The 21,599-nt window shown below is 65.4% G+C and overlaps 10 protein-coding genes across 10 annotated transcripts; 5 read left to right on the top strand and 5 right to left on the bottom strand.

Annotated features, from left to right (window-relative positions):
* Nucleotides 1–36: 36 nt before the first annotated feature.
* HETIRDRAFT_312423 (uncharacterized protein) lies at nt 37–1,115 on the bottom strand (the record flags this gene model as incomplete). The annotated part of the gene is made up of 3 exons (XM_009545531.1): nt 37–556; nt 606–642; nt 719–1,115. 3 exons carry the CDS (start codon nt 1,113–1,115, stop codon nt 37–39), a joined length of 954 nt encoding a protein of 317 aa, XP_009543826.1.
* A 766-nt stretch (nt 1,116–1,881) lies between these two features.
* On the top strand, nt 1,882–2,502 carry HETIRDRAFT_313108 (uncharacterized protein; the record flags this gene model as incomplete). Its single annotated transcript, XM_009545532.1, has 2 exons — nt 1,882–1,944; nt 2,044–2,502. 2 exons carry the CDS (start codon nt 1,882–1,884, stop codon nt 2,500–2,502), a joined length of 522 nt encoding a protein of 173 aa, XP_009543827.1.
* A 218-nt stretch (nt 2,503–2,720) lies between these two features.
* On the top strand, nt 2,721–6,992 carry HETIRDRAFT_313097 (uncharacterized protein; the record flags this gene model as incomplete). Its single annotated transcript, XM_009545533.1, has 11 exons — nt 2,721–2,871; nt 2,936–3,055; nt 3,113–3,337; nt 3,394–3,705; nt 3,773–3,913; nt 3,985–5,423; nt 5,486–5,513; nt 5,599–5,717; nt 5,782–5,904; nt 5,974–6,201; nt 6,279–6,992. The coding sequence occupies 11 exons, from the start codon at nt 2,721–2,723 to the stop codon at nt 6,990–6,992; spliced, it is 3,600 nt and encodes a 1,199-aa protein (XP_009543828.1).
* A 428-nt stretch (nt 6,993–7,420) lies between these two features.
* HETIRDRAFT_239865 (uncharacterized protein) lies at nt 7,421–8,597 on the bottom strand (the record flags this gene model as incomplete). The annotated part of the gene is made up of 6 exons (XM_009545534.1): nt 7,421–7,885; nt 7,954–7,967; nt 8,039–8,121; nt 8,194–8,237; nt 8,293–8,383; nt 8,446–8,597. Coding segments are annotated over 6 exons (849 nt in total), but the record flags the coding sequence as incomplete, so codon positions are not given.
* Nucleotides 8,598–9,311: 714 nt separating this feature from the next.
* On the top strand, nt 9,312–9,974 carry HETIRDRAFT_449689 (uncharacterized protein; the record flags this gene model as incomplete). The annotated part of the gene is made up of 3 exons (XM_009545535.1): nt 9,312–9,353; nt 9,420–9,713; nt 9,786–9,974. The coding sequence occupies 3 exons, from the start codon at nt 9,312–9,314 to the stop codon at nt 9,972–9,974; spliced, it is 525 nt and encodes a 174-aa protein (XP_009543830.1).
* Nucleotides 9,975–10,166: 192 nt separating this feature from the next.
* On the bottom strand, nt 10,167–11,419 carry HETIRDRAFT_439024 (uncharacterized protein). The gene is made up of 3 exons (XM_009545536.1): nt 10,879–11,419; nt 10,438–10,815; nt 10,167–10,359 (listed from the first exon to the last, which is right to left on the bottom strand). The coding sequence occupies exons 1-3, from the start codon at nt 11,278–11,280 to the stop codon at nt 10,309–10,311; spliced, it is 831 nt and encodes a 276-aa protein (XP_009543831.1). The 5' UTR covers nt 11,281–11,419; the 3' UTR covers nt 10,167–10,308.
* An 18-nt stretch (nt 11,420–11,437) lies between these two features.
* On the bottom strand, nt 11,438–13,075 carry HETIRDRAFT_472577 (uncharacterized protein; the record flags this gene model as incomplete). The annotated part of the gene is made up of 4 exons (XM_009545537.1): nt 11,438–12,446; nt 12,509–12,637; nt 12,707–12,764; nt 12,960–13,075. The coding sequence occupies 4 exons, from the start codon at nt 13,073–13,075 to the stop codon at nt 11,535–11,537; spliced, it is 1,215 nt and encodes a 404-aa protein (XP_009543832.1). The 3' UTR covers nt 11,438–11,534.
* Nucleotides 13,076–13,097: 22 nt separating this feature from the next.
* HETIRDRAFT_458045 (uncharacterized protein) lies at nt 13,098–16,668 on the top strand (the record flags this gene model as incomplete). The annotated part of the gene is made up of 11 exons (XM_009545538.1): nt 13,098–13,509; nt 13,653–13,760; nt 13,919–14,090; nt 14,149–14,212; nt 14,277–14,353; nt 14,412–14,658; nt 14,712–15,543; nt 15,661–15,700; nt 15,804–15,925; nt 16,119–16,171; nt 16,302–16,668. 11 exons carry the CDS (start codon nt 13,098–13,100, stop codon nt 16,383–16,385), a joined length of 2,211 nt encoding a protein of 736 aa, XP_009543833.1. The 3' UTR covers nt 16,386–16,668.
* On the bottom strand, nt 16,644–20,450 carry HETIRDRAFT_150956 (uncharacterized protein; the record flags this gene model as incomplete). The annotated part of the gene is made up of 3 exons (XM_009545539.1): nt 16,644–19,876; nt 19,931–20,030; nt 20,385–20,450. The coding sequence occupies 3 exons, from the start codon at nt 20,448–20,450 to the stop codon at nt 16,644–16,646; spliced, it is 3,399 nt and encodes a 1,132-aa protein (XP_009543834.1).
* Nucleotides 20,451–20,523: 73 nt separating this feature from the next.
* On the top strand, nt 20,524–21,244 carry HETIRDRAFT_449694 (uncharacterized protein; the record flags this gene model as incomplete). The annotated part of the gene is made up of 4 exons (XM_009545540.1): nt 20,524–20,684; nt 20,755–21,024; nt 21,096–21,114; nt 21,176–21,244. The coding sequence occupies 4 exons, from the start codon at nt 20,524–20,526 to the stop codon at nt 21,242–21,244; spliced, it is 519 nt and encodes a 172-aa protein (XP_009543835.1).
* Nucleotides 21,245–21,599: the final 355 nt, after the last annotated feature.

The following is a 21,599-nucleotide window of genomic DNA, read 5'->3' on the forward strand; positions in this document are numbered from 1 at the left end:
ATACTGTACATCTGTGCGATCTACCCCGTTCGAAACTCAGGCCTCGCTAAGCTCGCGCTTCAGGCGCTCCAGCTCTGCCTCCTTCTCAAGGAGCCGCACGCGCCAGCGTTCGTGCTCCGCGACGACCTCCTTGCGCGCCGCCTCGAGGCGGTCGATCTCCTCCGCCTCCATGACGGCCGTGAACTCGGGGGTGGCGCCCTTTGCGGGCTCGTAGAGCGCGGGGAGGACGCCGTTGAAGGGCGCGGGGCGGGTCTTGGCTTTCGGGAGCGCGGTCGGGGGGTGCGCGAGGAGGATGTTGAGGAAGGACTGGAAGGGGTCGAAGAAGAGCAGCTCGTCGTACTGCCAGGAGTGCACGGGCCCGTGTAGGAGCGCGAGGTCGGGGTGCGGGGCCGCGTCGGGCTCGGGCGCAGCCGCGCCGGGGGCAGTGGAGGCGGTGGGGGCAGTGGGGGCGGCGGACGGCCAAGGGTGGAGCTTGAGGTGGTGGTAGAGCATGATGGGCTTCTCGCCCGAGTCGGGGAGGAAGTGGATGCGGATCTGGACTTCGAACTCGCCCCAGCTGCGCGGGCGGTCAGCGCGGGCGAGCGGGGAGGGAGGGGGACGCGCACCCCGTCTCGGAGACCTCGAAGGGCGGCTTGTCTATGTCTGTGCCTGCGGTGAACACGCGCGCGGAGGAGGAGGGGGAGGGGAGGGCGGGGAGGGAGAGGGAGAGGGGACTCACTGCGGGTGGGGTTGGCGTAGGTGTCATGGAGCTTGAAGGTGACGCGCTTGACGAAGTAGCTGATGTCGTCAGCGCCGCCGACGATGGGGGAGTCGGGGAGGGATGCGGCGCTGCGAACGGCGACGGTCCAGCGGTGGGTGTGGTCCGGGGACGGGAGCTGCTCGCGGTCTTTCTGGGTGAGGACGACGGCGGTGTTGCCGTAGATGATGGGGCGGTGGATGGTGATGCCCTGGGGTGGGTGCGGGTGAGTCGTCGGCGATGGCGACAACGGCGAGGGGACAGGGACGGACCTTTGCGCGGACGCGGTCGTTGGCCATGCAGGCTGCTGCAGCCAGAATGCACCCGACCCGCCTCGACGCTCTCTCACTCCGCCGTTCAAACTCCGCTCACCGTGCATCTCTCCCGCCTTCACCGCCACCACCACCACCACCACCACCATCCCCCTCGCACACACAACCATGATCGACGGCCTCGTCTACAGTCCGCCTCTCTCCCCTGTTCTATTTGCGCATGTCCCCTGACCTCCCCATCCCAGAGAAAAACCACGTTATCGAGAAGCAGAGATTGTACCAGGTGCGTCCCCGCCGCTCCTCCCCGTGTACCCGCTGCCCGCGCTCATCAACCCGCACCCGCGCCCGCCCCAGGCTTCCCACCAGCCCATCTGGTACCGCCCCCCCAGATCGCGTCTCTACATGGGTGCGTGCGCCGTCCCTTGCCCGCGCTCGCGGCTGATGGCTGACGGGCCCCGCGCACAGGTCTCTACAAGACCGGATTCACCGCCGGCATGCTCGGCATCGTCTTTGGCGCGTACACGCTGATCAAGGTGCGTCCGTCCCCTCGCGGTGCCCGCGTGCTGCAGCATCGTTGACGTTGGCCTCTCGGGGCGCCGCGGCTGGTCAGGGGAAGAGCGGGTGAGCGGGGCTGCCGCGTCTCATGTTGCTGCAATACAACGCTTGCTTTTGAGTGAAAGAGGCCCACGAATCAATCCTTAGTTTTGAAAAAAAAATGGCGGACATGCAGTCCTGTGCAAGTGGTGTGTCTGCGTACTATTGTCGGAACGTTTGCGTGCGTGCGAACTGGCAAGGGCCGGACCGGGAGCTCTGGCTTACATACGTTCGCGGTTCCGCGCGCGTCTTGGCCATCCAACCCATCCTCACTCCGCCATGGAAGGCTCACCCTACATCAACCGGAGAACGGCGACCAAGTCCTACCGCCCAAAGAGCTACGTGAGCACCGCCCGCGCCCCCCTCCCGCCCGACCGGTGATGGTGATGACAGTGAATCGACCATGATAATAAAAAAAATGAACCGCGGATGCACGCGCAGGTGATGTCGCCCGGGCTCATGCGCGCGCGCGAGCCGTACAAGTGGAGGAACGCGGCGACGGGGGTCGTGATGGCGGGGTTCGCGGCGGGGGCGTGGGCGTACTCGATGAACGCGGTGAAGCAGGACACGTTTGAGGACGTGGACGAGGAGGCGCGCGCGCTGGCGGGGTCGGGGGCGAAGAGCCTGGAGGACGAGGAGCGCGAGCGCAGAGCGGCTTCTGCCGCCGCCGTTGCGCCGCCGGAACTTTCACTGGCCGCGCCTGCGCCCGCGCCTGCGCCCGCGTCTGCGCCGGCTGCGACGGCGTCGAGTGCGGCAGCGGCGGCGCCTACGGCTGCGGCGGTCGGGATATTGCCGGGGTTGCTGGACGGGGCATTCCCGCGGCTGCTGGACCCACGGCGGAAGACGCTTGTGTGGGGTGCGCCGCCTGTGGAGAGGGTGGGGAGGCTGAGGGATGCGTAGGGTAGTGTACACCACGGCTGTGAGGGAGGGACGATGGAATACAGCTGATGACGTGAGCACCGCGGAAATTGTCTGAGTCTCTCAACCCAAAGGCCTCCAATTGTTCGCTCTCGCCTGCACAACATCAACGCGCTTGTCTCGCCGTAGTACACACTCCCCTCGACCGCGCACGCTCCTCGTTGTCGCCGCCGTCGAGCATGGCGTCCGCGTCGCAGTCCATGTCTGCCCTCGCGAACACCGAACCGGGTGCGTGCGTCGTTGGCAGCGGATGCGTGCAGACCGTCGGTGCTCATTGCCCTTGCCCCCGCCCGCCCCCAGCCACCACAGAGCCGCTCTACCAGGTCAAGCTCCTCTCCGCCTTGCGCTCCGGTGCAGTCCCGCCCCTCCCTCCCGCTCGTCCCCGTCGCTGATGCCCTCACCCCCGCTGCCCCAGGCGACCCCGCCCTCATCCACCCCTTTCTCGCAGAGTTTGGCACCGCACGCCGACTCTCCCAGGACACCAACACAGACGTCGCCGCCGCCGCCCTCCATCTCGCCCTCCGATGCGCATCCAGTCCGTCCCTGCCCCCCGTCCTCCTCTTATCGGCGTAGCTGCTGACCCTTCCCCCAGCCGACACCGTCTCGCTGCTCCTCTCCCACCGCTCGATTTCCCCAAACGCGGTCCACCCCGCTGGCTCGGGCACCACCGCCCTCCACCTCGCCGCCTCCCTCGGCCGCGCGGACGTCGTCAACCTCCTCTTGGACCAGGAGGGCATCGACGACACCCTCCGCGATCGCGACGGCCGCACTTGCAAGGACGTCGCCCGCGGAAAGGACGTCCTGCGCGCCATCAACGGTACGCACCCCCCGATCGCGCTCCGCTCCTCGCTCACACACCCTCTCCCCTCGCAGACTCCAGGTCGTTCCTGACCGCCTCCTACCGCTCGCTCCTCCGCACCTACATCCTCTCCCCTCCCACCGCGGCGCCCCCGCCCCCGCTCCTCGCCCTGCTCTCCTCCCCGCGCGTCCGCCTGCTCGATCTCTCGTACCTAGATGACGCATCGGGCGCCACGCTGCTCCACGAGGCCGCCAGGCGGAAAGACCTCAGCCTCATCGAGCTCGCGGTCCGGGGCGGCGCAGACATCTTCGTCCGCGATCGCCGTGGCCGCCCGCTCCACGACGTCGTCGGCAAGGACGACAAGGTCAGGGCCTTCCTGCGCCAGTGTGAGTTCCGTCTCGCCCCCCCGCGTCCTCGCCCCGTCGTGCTCACTCCCGCTCCCAACCCCCCAAGTCACGAACCTCGACAGGACGCTGATCGAGGCGTCCCCGCCGACCGAGCCCCCCGTCCTCAAGGGCTACCTCAACAAGTACACCAACGTCGCCCGCGGCTACAACACCCGCTGGTTCGTCCTCGAGCGCGGCGTCCTGTCCTGTACGTGCCCTTCCTCCGCTCCGCTCCGCCGCCGGCAAGAACCGCGCGCTGACCGCCGCGGGCAAACAAAGACTACCGCCACCAGGAGGACGAGACGGTGGCCAGCCGCGGGTCCATCTCGATGAAGGCCGCCGTGCTGCGCGTCGCGCCCGGCGGCGAGGCGCTGCGCTTCGAGGTGCAGTCGACGCCGTCAAGGGGCCACACGAGCGTGCAGCGGTGGTACCTCAAGGCGAACCACCCCGTCGAGGCCGCGCGCTGGACGCACGCGCTCGCGCGCGCGATCGAGAAGCACAGGCAGGGCGCGCACGAGCAGGCCGGCGAGAGCGACGCGCTGTCGCGCGCGTCGGTGCGCGGGAGCATCAGCTCGACGATGTCGTCGCTCGTGAAGCGGAAGAAGGGCCGCGGCGAGGCGGACTCGGTCGCGAGCTCCGGCGCGAACTCGGACGACGAGGAGAGCGCGCGCGGCGGCGGCGGCGGCGGCGGTGTCGGTGCGAGCCCGAATCGGCGCGGGTCGGGGTATTTGGGAGTGGGCGAGCCCGACGCGAACGACGCTTCGTCGGGGAATGCGAGCTCGGAGCAGGGGGGCGATGAGCACCCCCCGCACGAGGACGTGTTTGATCTGCAGGGCAACTCGGCCGCGGCGCAGCTCGAGCTCACGGCGCAGCTGCTCGCGAACATGGCGTCCGCGTCGAGCGGCGCCGCGCGGGCGACGGAGCTGCAGAGCGCGTTGCGCGAGTCGCTGTCGAGCGTGCAGGGGATGGTGAACGAGTACGTGCTGATGGCGAAGGAGCGCGACGAGTGGTGGCGCGGGCGCGTCGCGCGGGAGCGGGAGCGGCAGACGGTGTGGGAGGAGAGCCTCGCGAGCGTCGTCAAGGAGGGGGAGGAGCTGGAGCGGGAGCTGCGCACGCAGGCGCGGCGCCGCAGCCGGCTGGAGCCCAGCGCGGCGACGGCGGGCGAGGCGGGGGGCACGGTCAAGCGGCGCCCGTCGGTGCTCCTGACGCTCTCGCCGCCGCTGCGGCCGGCGCCGGAGGAGGACGTGCGGACGCCGACCGCGGTGCCGCCGACGGTGACCGTGGCGCGGCGGCAGGCGTCTGGCGGGTCGATCATCGCGCGGGCGGTGCCGGCGCCGCTGTCGCCACCCGTGTCCGTGGGGGGCAGGGCGTCGCCGTGGCTGGGGGGCGTCGGGGGCCCGGAGAGCGCGGGCCTGGACGCGGACGGCGACACGGACGAGGAGGACGAGTTCTTCGACGCGATCGAGAGCAACGCGCTGCCGAACCTGGTGATCAACGAGTCGCTCGCGAGCGGGCACGTCGAGGGCGAGCTGCCGTCGATCGTGGAGCGCGCGGCGTACGTCGGGTACGAGAACCTGCGGCAGACGCTCGGGCTCAACGACGACCAGCGGCCGCCGACGAGCCTGTGGAGCGTGCTGAAGCACAGCATCGGCAAGGACCTGACCAAGATCAGCTTCCCGGTGTTCTTCAACGAGCCGACGAGCATGCTGCAGCGGATGGTGAGCACGTGCGCTTCCCTCACTGTGTCTGCGTGGGTGGTCTCATCCCTGTCCTGTCCCAGGCGGAGGACATGGAGTTCTCCGAGTGTCGTGAGTGGCCCCCGCTCTGTGTGTGCGTGTTGTGTGCGTTCCGCGTGCTCACGGTCCGTGCGCGTGCGCCGATGTGCCGCCGCAGTGGACGCCGCGTCTGCCGAGGGCGATCCGCATCGACGGCTCGCGTTCGTGGCGGCCTTTGCCATGTCCAACTACTCGTCGACGATCGGGCGCATCGCGAAGCCGTTCAATCCGATGCTGGTGGGTGGCCCCTCCCTTCCCCCTTCGCGTGCGATTCCCTGACGGCGCGTGCATTGCCTCCCAGAGCGAGACGTTCGAATACGTGCGCCTCGACAAGCAGTACCGCTACGTCTCGGAGCAAGTGAGCCACCACCCTCCTATCTCGGCATGCTATGCCGAGTCCCCAAGATGGCGTTATTACGGCGAGGTGCGTCGTGCGTTCCCACCGATAGCGGGCGCCGTGTGCTGACCGCGCATCCGATCGCCCCCCCGCCAGGTCGACGCCCAGAACAAGTTCACCGGCAAGTCCTTCGAGATTCGCCCCACCGGCGTCGCCCACGTCGACCTCCTCATCCCCGCCGCCCGCGGCCCCGCCTACCCCGTCTACGAGGGGCGCATCGCCCAGGGCAGCGTCGTCGAGCACTACAGCTGGAAGAAGGTCACCACGAACGTGTCCGGCTTCATCCTCGGCTCGCCCACCATCGACCACTACGGCGACATGACCGTGCGTGCCCGCGTCCTCTCCGCTCTTGTGTGTGTGCGCCCCCCGCTGACCCGCTCGTGCCACCGTCGCGCCCGCAGGTCACGAACCACCGCACGGGCGACCAGTGCGTGCTCACGTTCAAGCCGCGCGGGTGGCGCGGCAAGGACGCGTACGAGATCTCGGGCTACGTCGCCGACGCGGCCGGCACCGTCACGTACGAGATCGCAGGCCGGTGGAACTCCCAGCTCGTCGCGCGCGCGGTCGGCGCGGGCGCGGGCGCGAACTCCGGCTCCAACTCCGGCTCCGGCTCCGGCTCCGGCGCGGGCGCGCTCAACCCCGACGTCGCGGTGCGCGGGCCGGGCTCGGCGTCGCCGACGCCCGAGTACGTCCTGCTGTGGCGCAACTCTGAAAAGCCGCGCGCGCCGTTCAACCTGACGCCGTTCGCGATCACGCTGAACGACTGCCCCGCGGGGACGCTCGCGCCGTTCGTGTGCCCGACGGACTGCCGGCTGCGCCCGGACCAGCGCGTGTTCGAGCAGGCGCGGTACGAGCTCGCGAACGCGCTCAAGACGCGCCAGGAGGAGCACCAGCGTGCGATGCGCCGCGCGCGCGAGGAGGGCCGCGCCCCGCCGCACCGCCCGCGGTGGTTCCGCGCGGAGACGGACGGGGACACGGGCGAGCGCGTGTGGGCGCCGGCGAGGACCGCCGACGGCGCGCTCGAGTATTGGGTCGAGCGGGAGCGCGTGTTCGCGTCGGGCGGGAAGGAGCCGTGGACGGGGGTCGACAAGATCTTTATCGACGACGCGGTCTGACGCGGGGCGGTGGGCGTACATATACATACTGCTGATATTTCCGGACGATCGACGGGCGCACGGGCGTTTGAACACGTATATATATATACATACATACACGTACATCCAGCACATATATCTATCCATCCAGCCCATGAGAGAGCGTACAAGCAAGCAAGCAAGCAACAACAACCATACATCCAGACAGATACAGACGAGAGAGAGATTCACGATACGTTGCCGGCGCGCGAGCCTGCACGCTGGAGGAGGATGCGCGGCGGCACTTCGCGTCGCACATCCTGCCCCAGGCTGAAGGCCCGCGCACCTCGGGGGTGCGGACGCCACGTCCCGTTCAGGCGTCCATCGGGAGGTCCTGTCGGATCAATGCAGAACCCGCATGCGTCAGCGCGGCTCGACGCAACCGCGACGGGCGGCGTGACGCGCACACGCACCGTGTAGCCGATCTTGGAGAGGCCCTGCTTCGCGGCCTCGTTCTTGGCCGCCTTCTTCGTGTTGCCGCGGCCGGTGCCCCAGCACTCCCTGTCGACGAGCGCGCGGGCGACCCAGACGGGGGTCGCCTTGGTGCCCTGGTCCTTGCTGTCGGAGAAGGACCACTCGATGGTGCGGTTGTCCTGTTGGAGGCGCTGGTTGAAGAGCCCGAGGTGCCCGATCGTCGCGCTCGTGAGCGAGGGGGAGGGGGAGGGCGGCGGGGAGACGGGCAGCGCGGGGTTCGAGAGGCGGCGCGGGGCGGGTGGGGGGCCCGCGGGGGCGCCGCTGGTGGCGCTGGCGGGGGGGAGGCCGTGTTGGCTGCGCACGATGCGGTAGGCCTCGTGCACGTAGGGGCGCAGGAGCGCGCGGAGCCAGTCTTGGACGGCGACGAGGCCCTGGTCCTGGTAGAGCCCGCCGATGTAGGACTGTGCGCGCGCGCGCGCGTCGCGGGCAGGGGTCAGTGGGGCCACGGTTGCGGTGAGTGAGAAACTACCTCGAAGACGTCGGCTGGGGAAAAGAGCTGTCGTGAGTGGACTGCAGAGAGAGAAGAAGGGGCGGGGGCAGGGGCAGGGGCGCACCTTGTACGTTGACGGACGCCCTCAGAGTGATGGACTGCGCGCGGTGCAGGCGGAGCTGCTCAGGCAGGCGGTACTTTACGGATCTGTTGCACACAAAAAGTCAACATGCGGCGGTGCACGACGGTCCGACGGGGGGTATTTTTTTCGGTGCCTACATGACGGCCAGGGTGCTGTTGCCGACGACAAGGGCCCTCATTTTCTACGGGAGAGAAGGTCAGCATCGCGCTCTGGCGGACAGGGCGCACCGCGCGTACCGTGGACGGGCCGACGCGGAGGTATGGGTATAGGTGGTAGAGGAGCTCCGTAACGACGAGGCCGAGCACCTGGTCGCCCAAGTGCTCCAAGCTAGCGATCGGGGGGTGAGCCGCAAGGACACTGCGGGTGGACGGCAGGATCGGGGGACGTACACCTCGTTGTCGGGGCTGGGGTCCTCCGGGGTATCTTCGAATATGTGGGTGGGGCGGGCGGCGTAGCTGCGATGGGTGAAGATGCGCTTGCGGATGTCTTCTGAGCGGATCTGGGGCAGGGGCGGGAGGGGCTTGGGGCCGAAATCGGGGCTGGGATCGGAGGGTGAGCGGGGTCGGGGTGAGTGGGAAGCAGGGGAGGACCGGGGACGCACGAGAAGACAGACATGGGGGCTGTGTTATCGTGGAGGTACGAGGCGAGGCGAGGGGTCGCGAGGGGAGGGGGGAGGGAGGGGAAGCGAGATGGCCTGGGGCCGTGTGCGCGTGTGGAAGATATAGGACGAGGGCATGAGGTGAGCCTGACGCTCGCAATAAGCCGCGCGAACTGCACCGGCGCCCACAATCAATGATCACTATACGTTCCTTCCCCTAGTCCACAACACCTTCCCGATCCGGTCTGCTTACCTTGTCGCGCATCGAGCCCCGCCCTCAGCTACGCGTTCCGCGAACGCGTATCGCGACCCCGGCGGACGGGAGCAAATGCGCGCGGCGGGCCTCGGTACTGCCTCGGTGGTGGAGGGAGGAGGGCAAAGGTGGGAGAACGAGGTTTGCGGCCATCGCAGACCCAGACCGCGTTACGGCACTTGATTATCGCAGCCTTGGATGTCTTCCATAACCGGCCACGGCATCTGCTCCCGTTTTCGCTGCTCTCCCGCCGCCCTCCTCTATATCCCTCGAACACTCCCATCGTCTATATACCCAAACTCGGTGCCCTGCGCGCCAGCTCACAGACGATCATCCCCGCCTTTCGTCGCTTTTCTCAAGAGCACGCCGGCCTCCGACCTTGCTGATCCGGAACGCAAACTCTAATGAAACATTCCCCCGAGCTTGACCCGCTTGCGAGCTGCATTGTATTCACTTGAGGCTTGTCTGGGGGAATCGTCAAGGACTTCTCGCATACCGTCTGGGACGCACAGCCGTGGGACCCGTCCAGCTCAAAGGGTCTAATACACTGCTCGATCCTCATCGATACGCGGTGCGCCCTCTCGACGTTGTATCTAGGCGCCAGTCTTCAGACCCCGTGGCCACACGGTATACGTCCACTGAACCAAGCTGCGCGTGCACGATCCTTCGGAGACGTCGTCTCCCTCGCCCAGTGCGCCTCCGACATCCTGCGCGCCTCGATGGGCGATCCGACCCTCAGCTTCATCGCCGAGACCGCAGGGGGGCGGGCGGCGCTGCGGGAGGGGCTTTTGCAGATGCGAGAGCGCGTTGCCACCCATCGGGCGTGCATACACCTGGCGTAGTCTTTGCACGCCGTCTGTCCTGGATGGGCCACGCAGGACGCAACCGCAAGAGCCTTATCACAAGAGCTCGCCTGGAGCGGCGCGGCCCGGCCGTCGCTCGAGGTAGCGCATCACCGCGTCCGTGCAGCGCGCCCCCCGCCGGCCGTCGATCGCCCGTTGCGTGTCACCCAAGGCGCCGGCGATTTGTGCGCGATGCCTTGGCCTAGCATGCCGCAGGGCGAATGACACGTGCGCACCGAATGTTGTAAACTTATATATAACGGTTCGCGGCTCGGTTTGCTACGCCCCGATGATGTTGTTCGCTTCCCGCACTGGTCATTTAATGTATATGCATGTCTGATGTCCGGGGCCTCGCTGAACGGGGCCCGCCACGAGTATCGCCGTCGCATCATCATTCCTCGAGATGGCGGGGACAGCGGTGCTTGTCATCGGATGCGCCGAGTTCAGGGGACGCAGAACAAAAGACAGATCGCAGGCCGTTGGGCGCCGGACTGTCTACGTATGATGGTACATACTCGTATGATACGTGCGCGGCCGGGGACACAGCATCCCAACGCGGTCACGCCTTTGTCTCTCGACTGCTAGCGCCGTCCGACGCCGTGGTGGACCCCTGCGATGACGACACGGGGGTCGCGTGAGCCCCGATACGGTCCAGCGACGCACAGCACGCAGACGACGGGGGACCCACCTGCTCCTGCTCCTTGAGCGCCTTGGCCTTCACCGCGAAATAGTCCACGTGCAGCCCGCACTCCGTCTTCTCCTCCTTGCCCGCCCAGCGCCCCGCGCGCTCCCCCGCGTCCCCCGCGCCGCTCGGCGCCGTGCTGTGCCAGTCGCCGACGCTGCGGTACCCGCGGTCGAGCAGCGCGTTGCGCGGCACGCCGTGCGTGCGCACGTACCAGTCCACGAGCGGGAACGGCCACGCGAAGAGCGGGTTCAGCTTCAGGAGCCCCGTCGCGTCCACCTCGAGCGGCTGCAGCGTCGCGCGCGCGCCGCCCTGCGAGGCCCGCCGCCCGGTGATGACGGACTGCACGCCGAGGGCGTCGTACGCGCGGCGTGCGGGCTCGACCTGGGTGCGACGGCGGTCTTCGCGTGAGTGCGCGTACGCGGCCAGAGCGGGGGCGGCACGCACCTTGACCACGAAATCGTACCTCTCCTCGTCCGTCTCCCACAAGCGCTCGCCGAACTTCGCCTCGAACTCGGCGACGGTCGCGCACCCCTCGGGGGTGTACACCGCGACGGGGACGCCGTAGCGCGTCTTCACCTCCTCGACGAGCGCGTACGTCTCTGGGAAGTGGTAGAGCGTGTCGAGGAAGATGAGCGGGGGCGGGGCGGGGGTGAGCTTGGCGAGCATGTCGATCGCGACGAGGCCCGTGAGGCCGAACGCGGTCGTCTGGTGCAGCCCCGGGAGGTGGTCGAGCGCCCAGCGGAGGATCTCCTCGGGCGTGAGCGGGCGCAGGTGGGCGTTGATCGCGGCGAGGTCGGTCTCGGAGAGCGGGAGCGCGAGGGGCGTGGGCAGGTCGGGGGCGGACATGGTGGCTGGCTGCAGGGAGAGCGAGCGGGGTGTGTGGGGGGGTATTAGTTATGTGGACGTGGATGTGCGGGACATTTGTGTTTTATCGGGGGCACAGACGCGATGATTGCGCACGGATGGTACAACGCCACCGTGATCGAAAAAAGACCGGATGTGTCATGCAAAGCTGACCGAACTCGTTACAACAACACCCCCGAGGGTATCTAATTACACAGATCTACTAGCCGCAATCCATGTACGACCCGACCCAAAAATCAAAAGTCTTTCCACTCGTCCCAATCGTCCCCCTTCTTCGCCGCAGCAGGCGTCGGCTTCGACGCCGGGGCTGAAGAGTACGCCTGCGTCGCGCTGGAAGACCCCCGGGACGACGAATACTCCCCGAAGAAATCGTCCTCGTCCGCGTCCTGGTACAGCGCCGAGCTCTCCTCCTCGTGCTGGCTCGCGAGCCCGTACCCGCTCCGCGCCGGATCGCTCCCCCCGAGGCGCCCCCGCACCCCGCCGACGACGCCGCCCACCTGCCCCGCGACGTCCACCCCAAACTGGCTCTTGCTCCACTGGTTCGCAGAGCGCCCGACGTCGCCCGCGCGCCGTCCCGCCTCGGACACGTACCCGCGCACGCCCGCCTGGAACGTCGGGTCCGTCACGCGCTCGACGCCCGGCTGGATGATGTTCTCGCTCACCGCGCGCGACGCGCCCACCACCGCGGACGAGAACAGCGACCAGCCCTTGCCGAGCGCCGCGAGCGGGTTCTCCTGGATCTCCGCGAGCGACGGCGCCGCGCGCGACGAGAGCCCGTAGGCGGGGTGTTGCGCGTCGGGCGCGGGCGACGGCGTGCTGCCGAAACCCTGGTACCGCCCGCCCTGCGACGGCGGGAGGTGCTCCGGCCGCGACGCGTTGACGGACCCGAGCGACGAAAAGTAGGACTCGTTCGCGGATTTCTGGTCCATGCTGAGCGAGGCGGGGTTCGGGGACGTCGGGGCGGAGGAGAAGGAGGCGGGCGAGGGCGAGCCCGCGCGCAGGCTGTTAGTGCGGTTGGAGGTGCGCGATTTGCGGAGGCCTTGCGCGGACGAGGGCCGTCCGGGCGAGCCGACGCCACTGCCCGGAGAGGCGTAGCCCTCGGGAGGGGCTGATGGGGACCAAGGTTGGTCCCGCAAGGTTGCGTCGAGCTGAGAGGCACGCTCTAAGCATTGAGTCGGGCCGTTCGTGGACAGATCGGAACCTTATCTACCTTTTCGCGGTACTGCGTGGCGGCCCAGCAGTGATAGCGGTCGTATGAGCTCATATCTGCCTTGTAACCGCCCTGCTCGGCGGGGCTGTAGGACTCCATGAAGTCGAGGAAGGGCCCGTTCCCACCCAGCTAAATATATACGACGACGAGAGACGTAATTGAGGGCGACATGGCCGGAGCCGGCGGGTGCGCACGCACCTTCATCCGTCTGATCTGCTCGTCTTGCCATGTGTCCATGGACACAGAGCGCACGAAACTGGAGGAGGCAGCGCAAGTCGGCGGAGCGGCACCCAGAGGCGGGAGCGGGTGTGTGTGTGTGTGCTGACCTTATGTGCACGCCAAAGCCCCTGTGCGCGCCCGCGCACTGGAGGCACAGAAAAACGGCGAAGCTGGGGGGGAGAAGCGGGGCAAGGTCACAGGGGAAGCTGGGCGGTGTCTAGACTGGCCTGACCTGAGTGAGGCCCATTGGGGGTTGGGGTTGCCGCAGTCGATGCAGATTTTGTTCTTGAGATCCTCGCGCTTGATGAGGTCCTGGAGGGTGCGCCTGTGTGCGGCCTGATCTGCCATTGTCGAAGAGGCGAGGGAAGAAATGAGTCCGGGTACAGTGCGTGGTGTGCTGGCGCGGCGGCTGCCCTGGCCAAGTGTGGGAAAGTATTTCCTTGCCGGGACAGGCCGTGGACGTCATGGCGCGCTGGAGGGGTCAGAGCGGGCGAACGACAAGGCGCGGGTGTGTGCATGGAACAAAGAGTGGACGTGGTGGCCGTTTGCAGGGCTGTTGTTTCCCGACGACGAGCTCGGCGATGGGAGCAAAGGAGCGAGGCGTGGAGGAGGACCCGAGGGAGCGGGAAGCCTTACCGTCGACTTGGGCCCGAAGTCTCAGGCTGTGGCAATAGGCGGCCATTGCTTGCATTACGACCTCATCGTCGTCGTCGTCGTCGTCGTCGTCGCCGTCGCCGTCGCCACCGTCGAGCCCCTCGCCGTTGCGGCCGTCGTCGAGCCCTGTGGACTGCTGCGGTCCTCGACGAAGAGCAGAGATTAGATCGCGCTGCAGCAGATAACTCTCGCGGGCTTTGAATCGCGCCCTCGCTCAACGCCCTCGTTCCACCACCGCCTCGCTTGCCTTGCGTCGCCTCGACATTCGCAGGTCTACACGGCCATCCCTCGACGTCGCCGACGTTCTACTTGTGCGCGCAACAGCACCTTCTGTCGTCGTCGACTGCCCGACGCGTCGCAGGCCTTGCCCTTGTCCTGGGTCCGTCCAATCTACACGCCGGCTACCGTTCAGTACCGTGCTCTTTCCTCCTCGTCCGTCCCGTCGTGAGAAGCTTTCCGGCCATCCCGCTTCAGAAGTTCTCCCAGCCCCTTCATAACCCCAACCCCCCTCCTACCTCCCCGCTCCCACCCTTCCAGCACCGACCCCTCACCGTCCAGACGACATCCCCGCTTGCCCCCCACACAACACTCTAGCCATGATTCAAATGACAGACGCTCGTCGTAGAAGCACCGCCGTCACGCTTCATAGACAGACCGTGACCCTCGACTCGGACGGTCCACCAGCTTGGGGCACCTGGTTCAACAGAAAGTCAGCCCGAGATTCACCTTGTCCTTCACCGGCCGTGCGCTCACCCGCGGCAATGCAGATTCTACTCTCTGGAGATGGTCCAGCAGCCCATCAGAGCCCGAATGTGCGGCTTCGGCGACAAGGTGCGTGTCCTCCTGCTCCACCCCCGTCAGATGTGGATAGCGGGCCTGATGCCCTCCCTTGCAGGATCGACGTCCACTAGCGCCAGCTGCAGTAGCGAGAATGGTCGTCAGGAACGAAGATAACAGTCCGGTAGACGAAGAGTCAGTGATTGGCTCCCTAAGGCTTCCATGTGATCTCTGATGGATTCCGTCCACCCAGCGATGTGGATTGTTCCTTCTTTCTGGTCACGGCAGACCTGTGGTCTTCGGACGGAAAACATGAAATGAACCTAGTCCTCCACCCCACGTCTTCAGACCGCTATATTACAACACATGCCCCTAAAAGGCGACGAACGAACGCGCCCTCGACTTCGATCCATCCACCAGGTGATCACGCAAACCCGACCCCTTCGACGTCATCACCCATCACCCCAAAGTTTACCTCGAGACCCACAGTCGAGGCACAGGTAGGATCCATTCTGACCGCAGTCTTCCATCGAGCGCTGACCGGGCCACCCAGCACACCGCATTCCCTCCGTTGATCGTGCCTCTGATCCCAGGATATAGCTCACAAGGCTATCCACTCCCGACACCGCCGCCGCCGCCTCCACCGCCGCTCGTGCAAGATTCCACCGGCTTCCATTCGTCATTGTCCGCGTACTCTTCCGCGTCTGACGCCTCCAGCTGGGCCTACGGCCTCCAAGGACCGTCTTCATCGTCCTCCTATTCGCTCCCGTCCCTATCCCGCTCTTTGTCTTCCTCTCTGGTCACGGGCGTGGGCACGGGAAGCTCGTCAGGGCCGGGCACGACCGGCTCTTGGCAAACCGATGCTGACGTCGATAATCCCTATCGTACGTGGAGTGCGGACCCGCAGTATGGTACGCTCGATCCTCTGGGTCCTGCCCCCATGCCCGCGTCGGCCAGCGGTTCCGGCGTGGAATCTGCACTGCGGCAAACGGCGTCCGGGCAGTACCCGAACATCGAGACACGCACCAACACAAGCTGGAACCAGGTATCCACATCTCATACGACGGAGGCGTACATAGTCACGCCGGCCGCCGCCGAGCCACCGTCGTCGGCCAGCCTGATCGCAGGACCGCACAACCCGCCTTACGACCAGTCCATGTATGCATCCGCGTCCTACTCCCAGCGCACGCCCCGCAGCTCGCACTCCTCCTCTTCACACGCCCAGCCTCCCCCAGCTCCCTCTTCGACGATACCCCCGCTTCCGCGTCATACATATACCCGCACGCTCGTCGGCCTGTTGGCTGCGAACGCGTGCCGCCTCCTCGACGAGCACCGCAAGCCGGGAATCTTCTTCCTCTTCCAGGACCTGTCCATTCGCACCGAAGGTGAGCCCGCGCCGCACATATACTAATCTTTCGCTGCGGGTCCATCAGCCCGCGCGGTGCCGCAGGGCGGACACGAAATGACTCTGAACTAATACGCCAATCCCTCTGCTTGCGCAGGAACTTTCCGGCTGCGGCTGCGTCTCATGAACATCGGCGCGTGAGCACAACAGTTCTTTGGGCGCAGAGATACGCCTGACCCTGTCTCGACGATACTGACGAATCGCTTCTCGCCGCGCCGTGTGGTTCCGCGTTTGCTGCAGCCCGTTCGAGACTGGCTCGACCGGTTCACCGCGCGTGCACACCAACGTGTCGCCCGTGCTCGCTCAGACGTTCACGGCGCCGTTCGTCGTGTACTCTGCCAAGCGCTTCCCCGGCGTCCCCGGTGAGTCGAGCTCCCCGCGCCCAGTCGCTCTCCGTCTGTCACTTGAGCCGCACATCCCTGGCCCGCGGCGCGGCGCATCGGCGGTGGACCATCGATGATCCCACCCCCTGTGTGCGCACTCGAGGCGCCGCAGCCGAGCCGAGCCTCCGTGTCTTAATAGTGCTGGCTGCTCACTCCCCTGTCACCGCCGCAGGCACCACAGCACTATCGATCGCATTCGGAAATCAAGGCCAGAAACTGCCTCTGGTAAGTGCGGAATTCTGACGCCCCCTCCCCCTCCCTGGCCTGGCCTTCCTCCCACTTCCGCCTCGGCCGGGGGTCTCGGCGGATTCGAGTGGAGCGCTCAGATCACTGACGCCCCGCTTGGCTTCGCTAGCGGAATCGCCACGGCTCGAGCAAGAACGGTCGCCGGAGGCGACGAGGCGACTCTTCCGACGACGATTCTGACGACGGGACGTGAGGTGCGCGCGAGCGCGCGCCGCAGGACCCGTCTGCTTTTTTTTTCTTCCTTTTTTTTGTGTACGATATCATTCGCTCGCGTACTGTCTGTTGCTGTTGCTGTCGCCGTTCGCCCTTCCCGTTCGCTTTTCACGTGTCCTGTACATACAAGCCTCTGAGCACCCTCTTTCATATTAGATGGGGGTTCATCCGTCCGCCGACCCGCTCTCGTTCTCGTTCTCGGATTCGATTACACACACACTTGTGAATTAAAATACTATTAGCCGCGCGATTGTATGCTCGCCACCCCCGGTTGCTTCGAGTAGATCATATTGTCGATCTCCGCCTGCGCACTCTCCTGCGTCCTAAAGTCCCGCACCGCCCGCAGCGTCTCGGGGCACGTCTCCTGTATCATCTCTATGAGCGCATCCGCCTTGGCCGACTGGTCCTCGTCCCACTCCTCGTCCCACGACGCGGGCGCGTCGTCCGGCAGGATAGGCTGGATCAGCCGGCCCGACTCGAGGTGGTCGAGCACCATCGACAGCAGGAGCATCGTCACGCGGTGCGGGCGCCACGCCTGCCACGACGGCGAAATCTGGTGGAGGATGTGGAGCGGGTGCGCAAAGTCCCGGCCGCGGCCGCGGAGGAGCTGCGCGTGCGGCGTCGCGAGGCGCGCGGCGGCGGCGCGGCGCTCCGCGGCGAACGTGCGGTCCGCGCGCGCGGGCACGATCTCGTCCGGGCCGTCCGCCCCGGCGAACATCTCGTCGTCGAACAGGAGCGGCGTCTCGGGCGCGCGCTCGCGGTCCGCGGTGGTGTGCTGCAGCTGTTGGCGGTACGGGAGGATGATGCGCTCGACGATGCCAAAGGCGCGCAGGGGCTCGCCGGCGCGGACGAGGACGGCGACGAGGTGGTTCCAGTTGTGCGAGTCGAAGGTGAAGTGCATCGTCTTCAGCTTCTGCCACACGTCCGCGACTTCGTGGTGGAACCCCGAGGCGGAGAGCACGTCCATGTAGATCGAGAGCGGGACGCAGAGGATGCTCGCCTGGCGCTGGAGGTCCTCGCGCGGGGGCTCCGCGTTCGCGCCCGAGAAGAGGCCCTTCACCTTTGAGTAGCGCATGCCGAGCCCCACGATTTGCCCCCACACCTTGCGCGCCGAGTCGGCGTCCCGCACCTTGCGATACGAGTTGAGCAGCAGCGTCAGCATGCTCAGCGTCGGCTCTCCGCCCTGGTCGATCATGTCTTGAAACAAGGCCTCCACCTGCTCCGGACTCGATCTCCGCGCGTGGGACGACATCAGGGGCCCGTAGATGTGTTCCATTCCGGATAGCCGCGTGTTCGAGCTCACGAGCCACGCCCGGTCGTTGGGATCCGAATCCATGAGGGACCGCAAGAAGTCCTGTGCCAGCTGGAGGTTCTCCTCCGTTCCCTCATTGCTGTATCCTCGCAGGATGGCGCCGAACGTGACAGAGGTGGGCTGGATGCCCCGCACGAGCATGTCGTCGTACACTTCCTTCGCCTTTGCCTTGTGTCCGAGGCGCAGATAGCCGGCCATGATCACGGTGAGCGCGTAGGCGTTCGTCTGGAACCCCGTCTCCCAGTCTTTCGCGAGTTTCTCCAGCTCCTGGAAGATGGTGGCCGCGACGTCCATGAGACCAGAATCGCAGGCAGACTGGATGAGCAGGGTGAACGTGTGGATCGACGGGCGCGTGCCCGCGTTCTCGATCTTGCGAAAAATGCGGGAGACCGTCTCGAAGGGAGTGCCGATGAGGACGTACGCCTTGAGCAGGATGTTGAAGACGTCCATGCGCGGGCGGATCTGCCGCGTCTTCGACGAGGTCATGTAGTCGAAGGCCCTGATGACCCCCCGCCAGGACCCGACCTCTGCGTGGGCGTTCATGAGCGCGGCGATCATCTGTCGGTCCGGAACGACGCCCTCTCGAATGGCCTGCTTGTAGATCGCCTCTGCGGCCACGGCATCCCTCCGCTCCGCCAGCAACGTGATGACGGTCGTGTAGGTGATCTCGTTGGGCGCGAAGCCCGCTTCGAACATCTGTTGGAGGACCGTGCCGATCTCGTCGACCTCGCCGCGCATGGCAAAGCTGTTGAGGATGACCTCGTAGACGTACCGATCGGGACGGATGCCCGCCTTGACCATCTCCTCGAGCCAGGTGTTGATGCCGTCAAAGTCGCGACGCTGGGCGTGAGCCATAATGACGGAGGTGTAGTGGTGGACGCGTGCACGTCTCCGAGCTTCTCCTCGACCGCGCGCCTCGGCAAGTTCTTCGTAGAATAACTGGATGACCCTCGCCGTATCGCCGTGGAGAGCGTGCACATGCAGGCGCAAGGAGATGCTCGAGACCCCGACAGCGTTCCGCTCCTTGAGGATCCCAAAGTAATGCTCCGCACGGTCAACGTCGCCTTGATGGGCGAATAGGTGGAGGCCGCTCATGATGTATTCCCTGGGCTCAGCGCCGGGCTCTACAAAGGTAGACAAGGTCGAATAGAGACGATTTGCGAGCTCAAAGACTCTGTTACGAACAAGGGAAAGAACGAGCTCCAGTTGCAGCGTCAGGTTGGGCCGCAGTCCCTGTTGATGCAACTCTTCGAGCACAGCGAAAGCGTCCTCCGGACATCGTCTGACGATCAGGAAGGTTATGAGAAGCTCCCCCGCCCGTAGCCGTTCTGCCCTGTCGCCCTTGTCTCTCCGTGCAGCGACGACAGCCGCGGGAAACTCAATGTCGTCCAGGATCGAAAATGCAGTGTCGGAGAGCGACTTGAGCGCGTCGTTGACCGCCTTGCCGTAGTATCTGTACTGCGGATCGAAGATGCGCCCGCCGAGAGCTGTCCATTTTTGGCAGATGACCTCGAGAACCTTGACGGGACCCTGGGTGCGATGGATGGCCAAGAGAAGGCTCTCGTACGCCCTGCACTCGATGGCCGGGTCCTCCCCATCTCGAAGCAACTCCATTCTCGTCACACCAGAGAGCGCGGCGGGAATGTCACCCGCGAGGGCCTTGCAGCGGACCCAGAGACACTGCCTCGAAAAGGCCTCTAGCGACACTGGCTCGATGAGGGATTCTACCTCTGACAGCAGAGGCATGAGGAGCGTCGCCCACTGATTGAGCGCGTCGAGACTCCCGTCTGACGTGTAAAGGGCTTCGGCGCCTGTAGCCATGCGGTCGACGAAGGGAATGACAATTTCCGGCTTCGTGGCCAACACGCTATTGCGATCTCGGACGAGGTTGTAGGATTCCCAGGCGTCCTGCACTTCTATGGGTTTGTCTTGGTATGGACGGCCCCGGGTGAAGCGGTCGAGCAGCTCGACGGGATTTGGCGCGTCCTGGGGTCGTCGTGCGGCGCCGGCGTTGGTGGAGAAATGGTGTCGGGCCTGAGTTCGGTGAGGTGCTCTGGAAGGGAGGGTGCCGGGAGACGCGGCGAGGAGGGATGGAAGGGCGCGCAGGTTGCGACACGGGTGGGGAGAGGCTTTCGCGTGGGGGAAGACATGGCTTCCGCCTGGAATGGGATCGTTGGGACGCCTCGGTCGAGCGGGAGGAATTGTGGACGCACATTTTTTTGTAAAGAGCCATTGGGAATAGAGCAGCCAGTCTGTGTCTGGCAACGCCTTCTCCTTGCCCTTGATGCGTTTGAGACGCGTGGCGATGTCTGTCTGCAACGCGTGCATTGTGGTGCGTGTCTGAGCCTGAAGCAGCGAGGGCCTTGCGAGTGCGACCGGGTTGGAGAGGAGGGAGTTGAGAGTGAGCAGGAAAGGCTCGACCATCACCATCCAACGAGCGAACACCACACGAGGGCCGACGCTGACGACTGCGACGAACGGGGGAGGGGGTGAGCCGGACGAGTGAGCACTTGGGCGGGGGCCGTTGAGCAAGGGCCAAAGACGAACCTGAGGCACTGACCGGACTGCTGTAAATTGTCCACTCTGCGGCGCTCACGCAAACTCGACGCAAGACTGAGCGCGTCCTCGGCTAGCCCCGGCAGAGCATCCCGGCCGGCCTCGGCCCACCGTCGCCGGCCCCAGGCCGCGCAGACATCGGGAGCACAGCAGGGCGGTCCCCCATTCTCCGGTCATTACTTACAGCACTCCTACGTGCGTTTAGGCGTTTGTTCCACAAATCGGGCACCTTCATTTGACGCGCAGAACAATGGAAGAACCCCCCCGCATTCCCCCTGCCCACGAGATCCTTGTCGCATCATGCAATGGGAACCCGGAAGACATCGCGGCGCTGCGAACGCAATGCTACGACGTCCGCATAGCTGTCTTCGTCCACGAACAGGGCTTCCCGCTCGACCTCGAAATTGACGAGTGCGTATCCTGAGCAACTATTTCCGCGGCGGTCCTTGGGGGCCCCCTCATTGCCAATCCCCGTCGGCAGAATCGACGACACCGCGACTCATTTTTTGTTGCGTCTCGTGCCCTCCCTGCAACCGATCGGGACCATACGCGCGTTCAAGCCCAAGCACGCCACCTATTACAAGCTCGGCCGTCTCGCCGTCCACAAGGACCACCGCCAGCACAAGTTCGGTCGGGATCTCGTGCTCGCGCTCCACCAGTGGGTCAGAGCCGATGCCAGAGCCCATGGATCACAGGGGCACGTCGACATCGTCTGCCATTCGCAGATCCCAGTCAAGGGCTTCTACGCCAGGTGAGTTCCATTCCTTCTCACGCACACACGACTCTCGCAGATGCCCAATTCGCATTTCTATTGTCGTCCAGATTCGGTTATGCCCCTGAGGTGAGCCTACTTCCCCTGCGATCCCACATCCGTCATTTTTTCCCTGCCGAACGAATCACAGGGAGCAGAGTTTGACGAAGACGGCGCTCCACATCAGAAGTTGGTCGCCCGTTTGCCCCTATCCGATTAACGCATATGTGACATGCAATTGTTCAAATTCTATGCATAAAAGAACCATGTTGTAGGAAGAGCGCAGTGTTCTAGCGATACAGCCATAGATGATGGTAGGTATACAGATATCGTCCGAAAAACGTCGCGTCATGTACAGTCGTGCGTGAAAAGATAAGCACTGGAACGTTGAATCACTAGAAGTAGCTGGCACCCGGCTGAACCTTAATAACAAGAAGGTCGAAATATGTGTATCATAAAGTGGAGGGGGTATCGTGCATCGTAAGATGATAACGAGGAAAGAGAAAGGAACAGAGAGGAGGCACTCATCGACAAGCACATATAGAAGCCACAAGGAAGCATAACAACAAGAAATC

This window comes from Heterobasidion irregulare, assembly GCF_000320585.1.
Source record: "Heterobasidion irregulare TC 32-1 unplaced genomic scaffold scaffold_03, whole genome shotgun sequence".
In the NCBI taxonomy this organism is placed as follows: Eukaryota; Fungi; Basidiomycota; class Agaricomycetes; order Russulales; family Bondarzewiaceae; genus Heterobasidion; species Heterobasidion irregulare.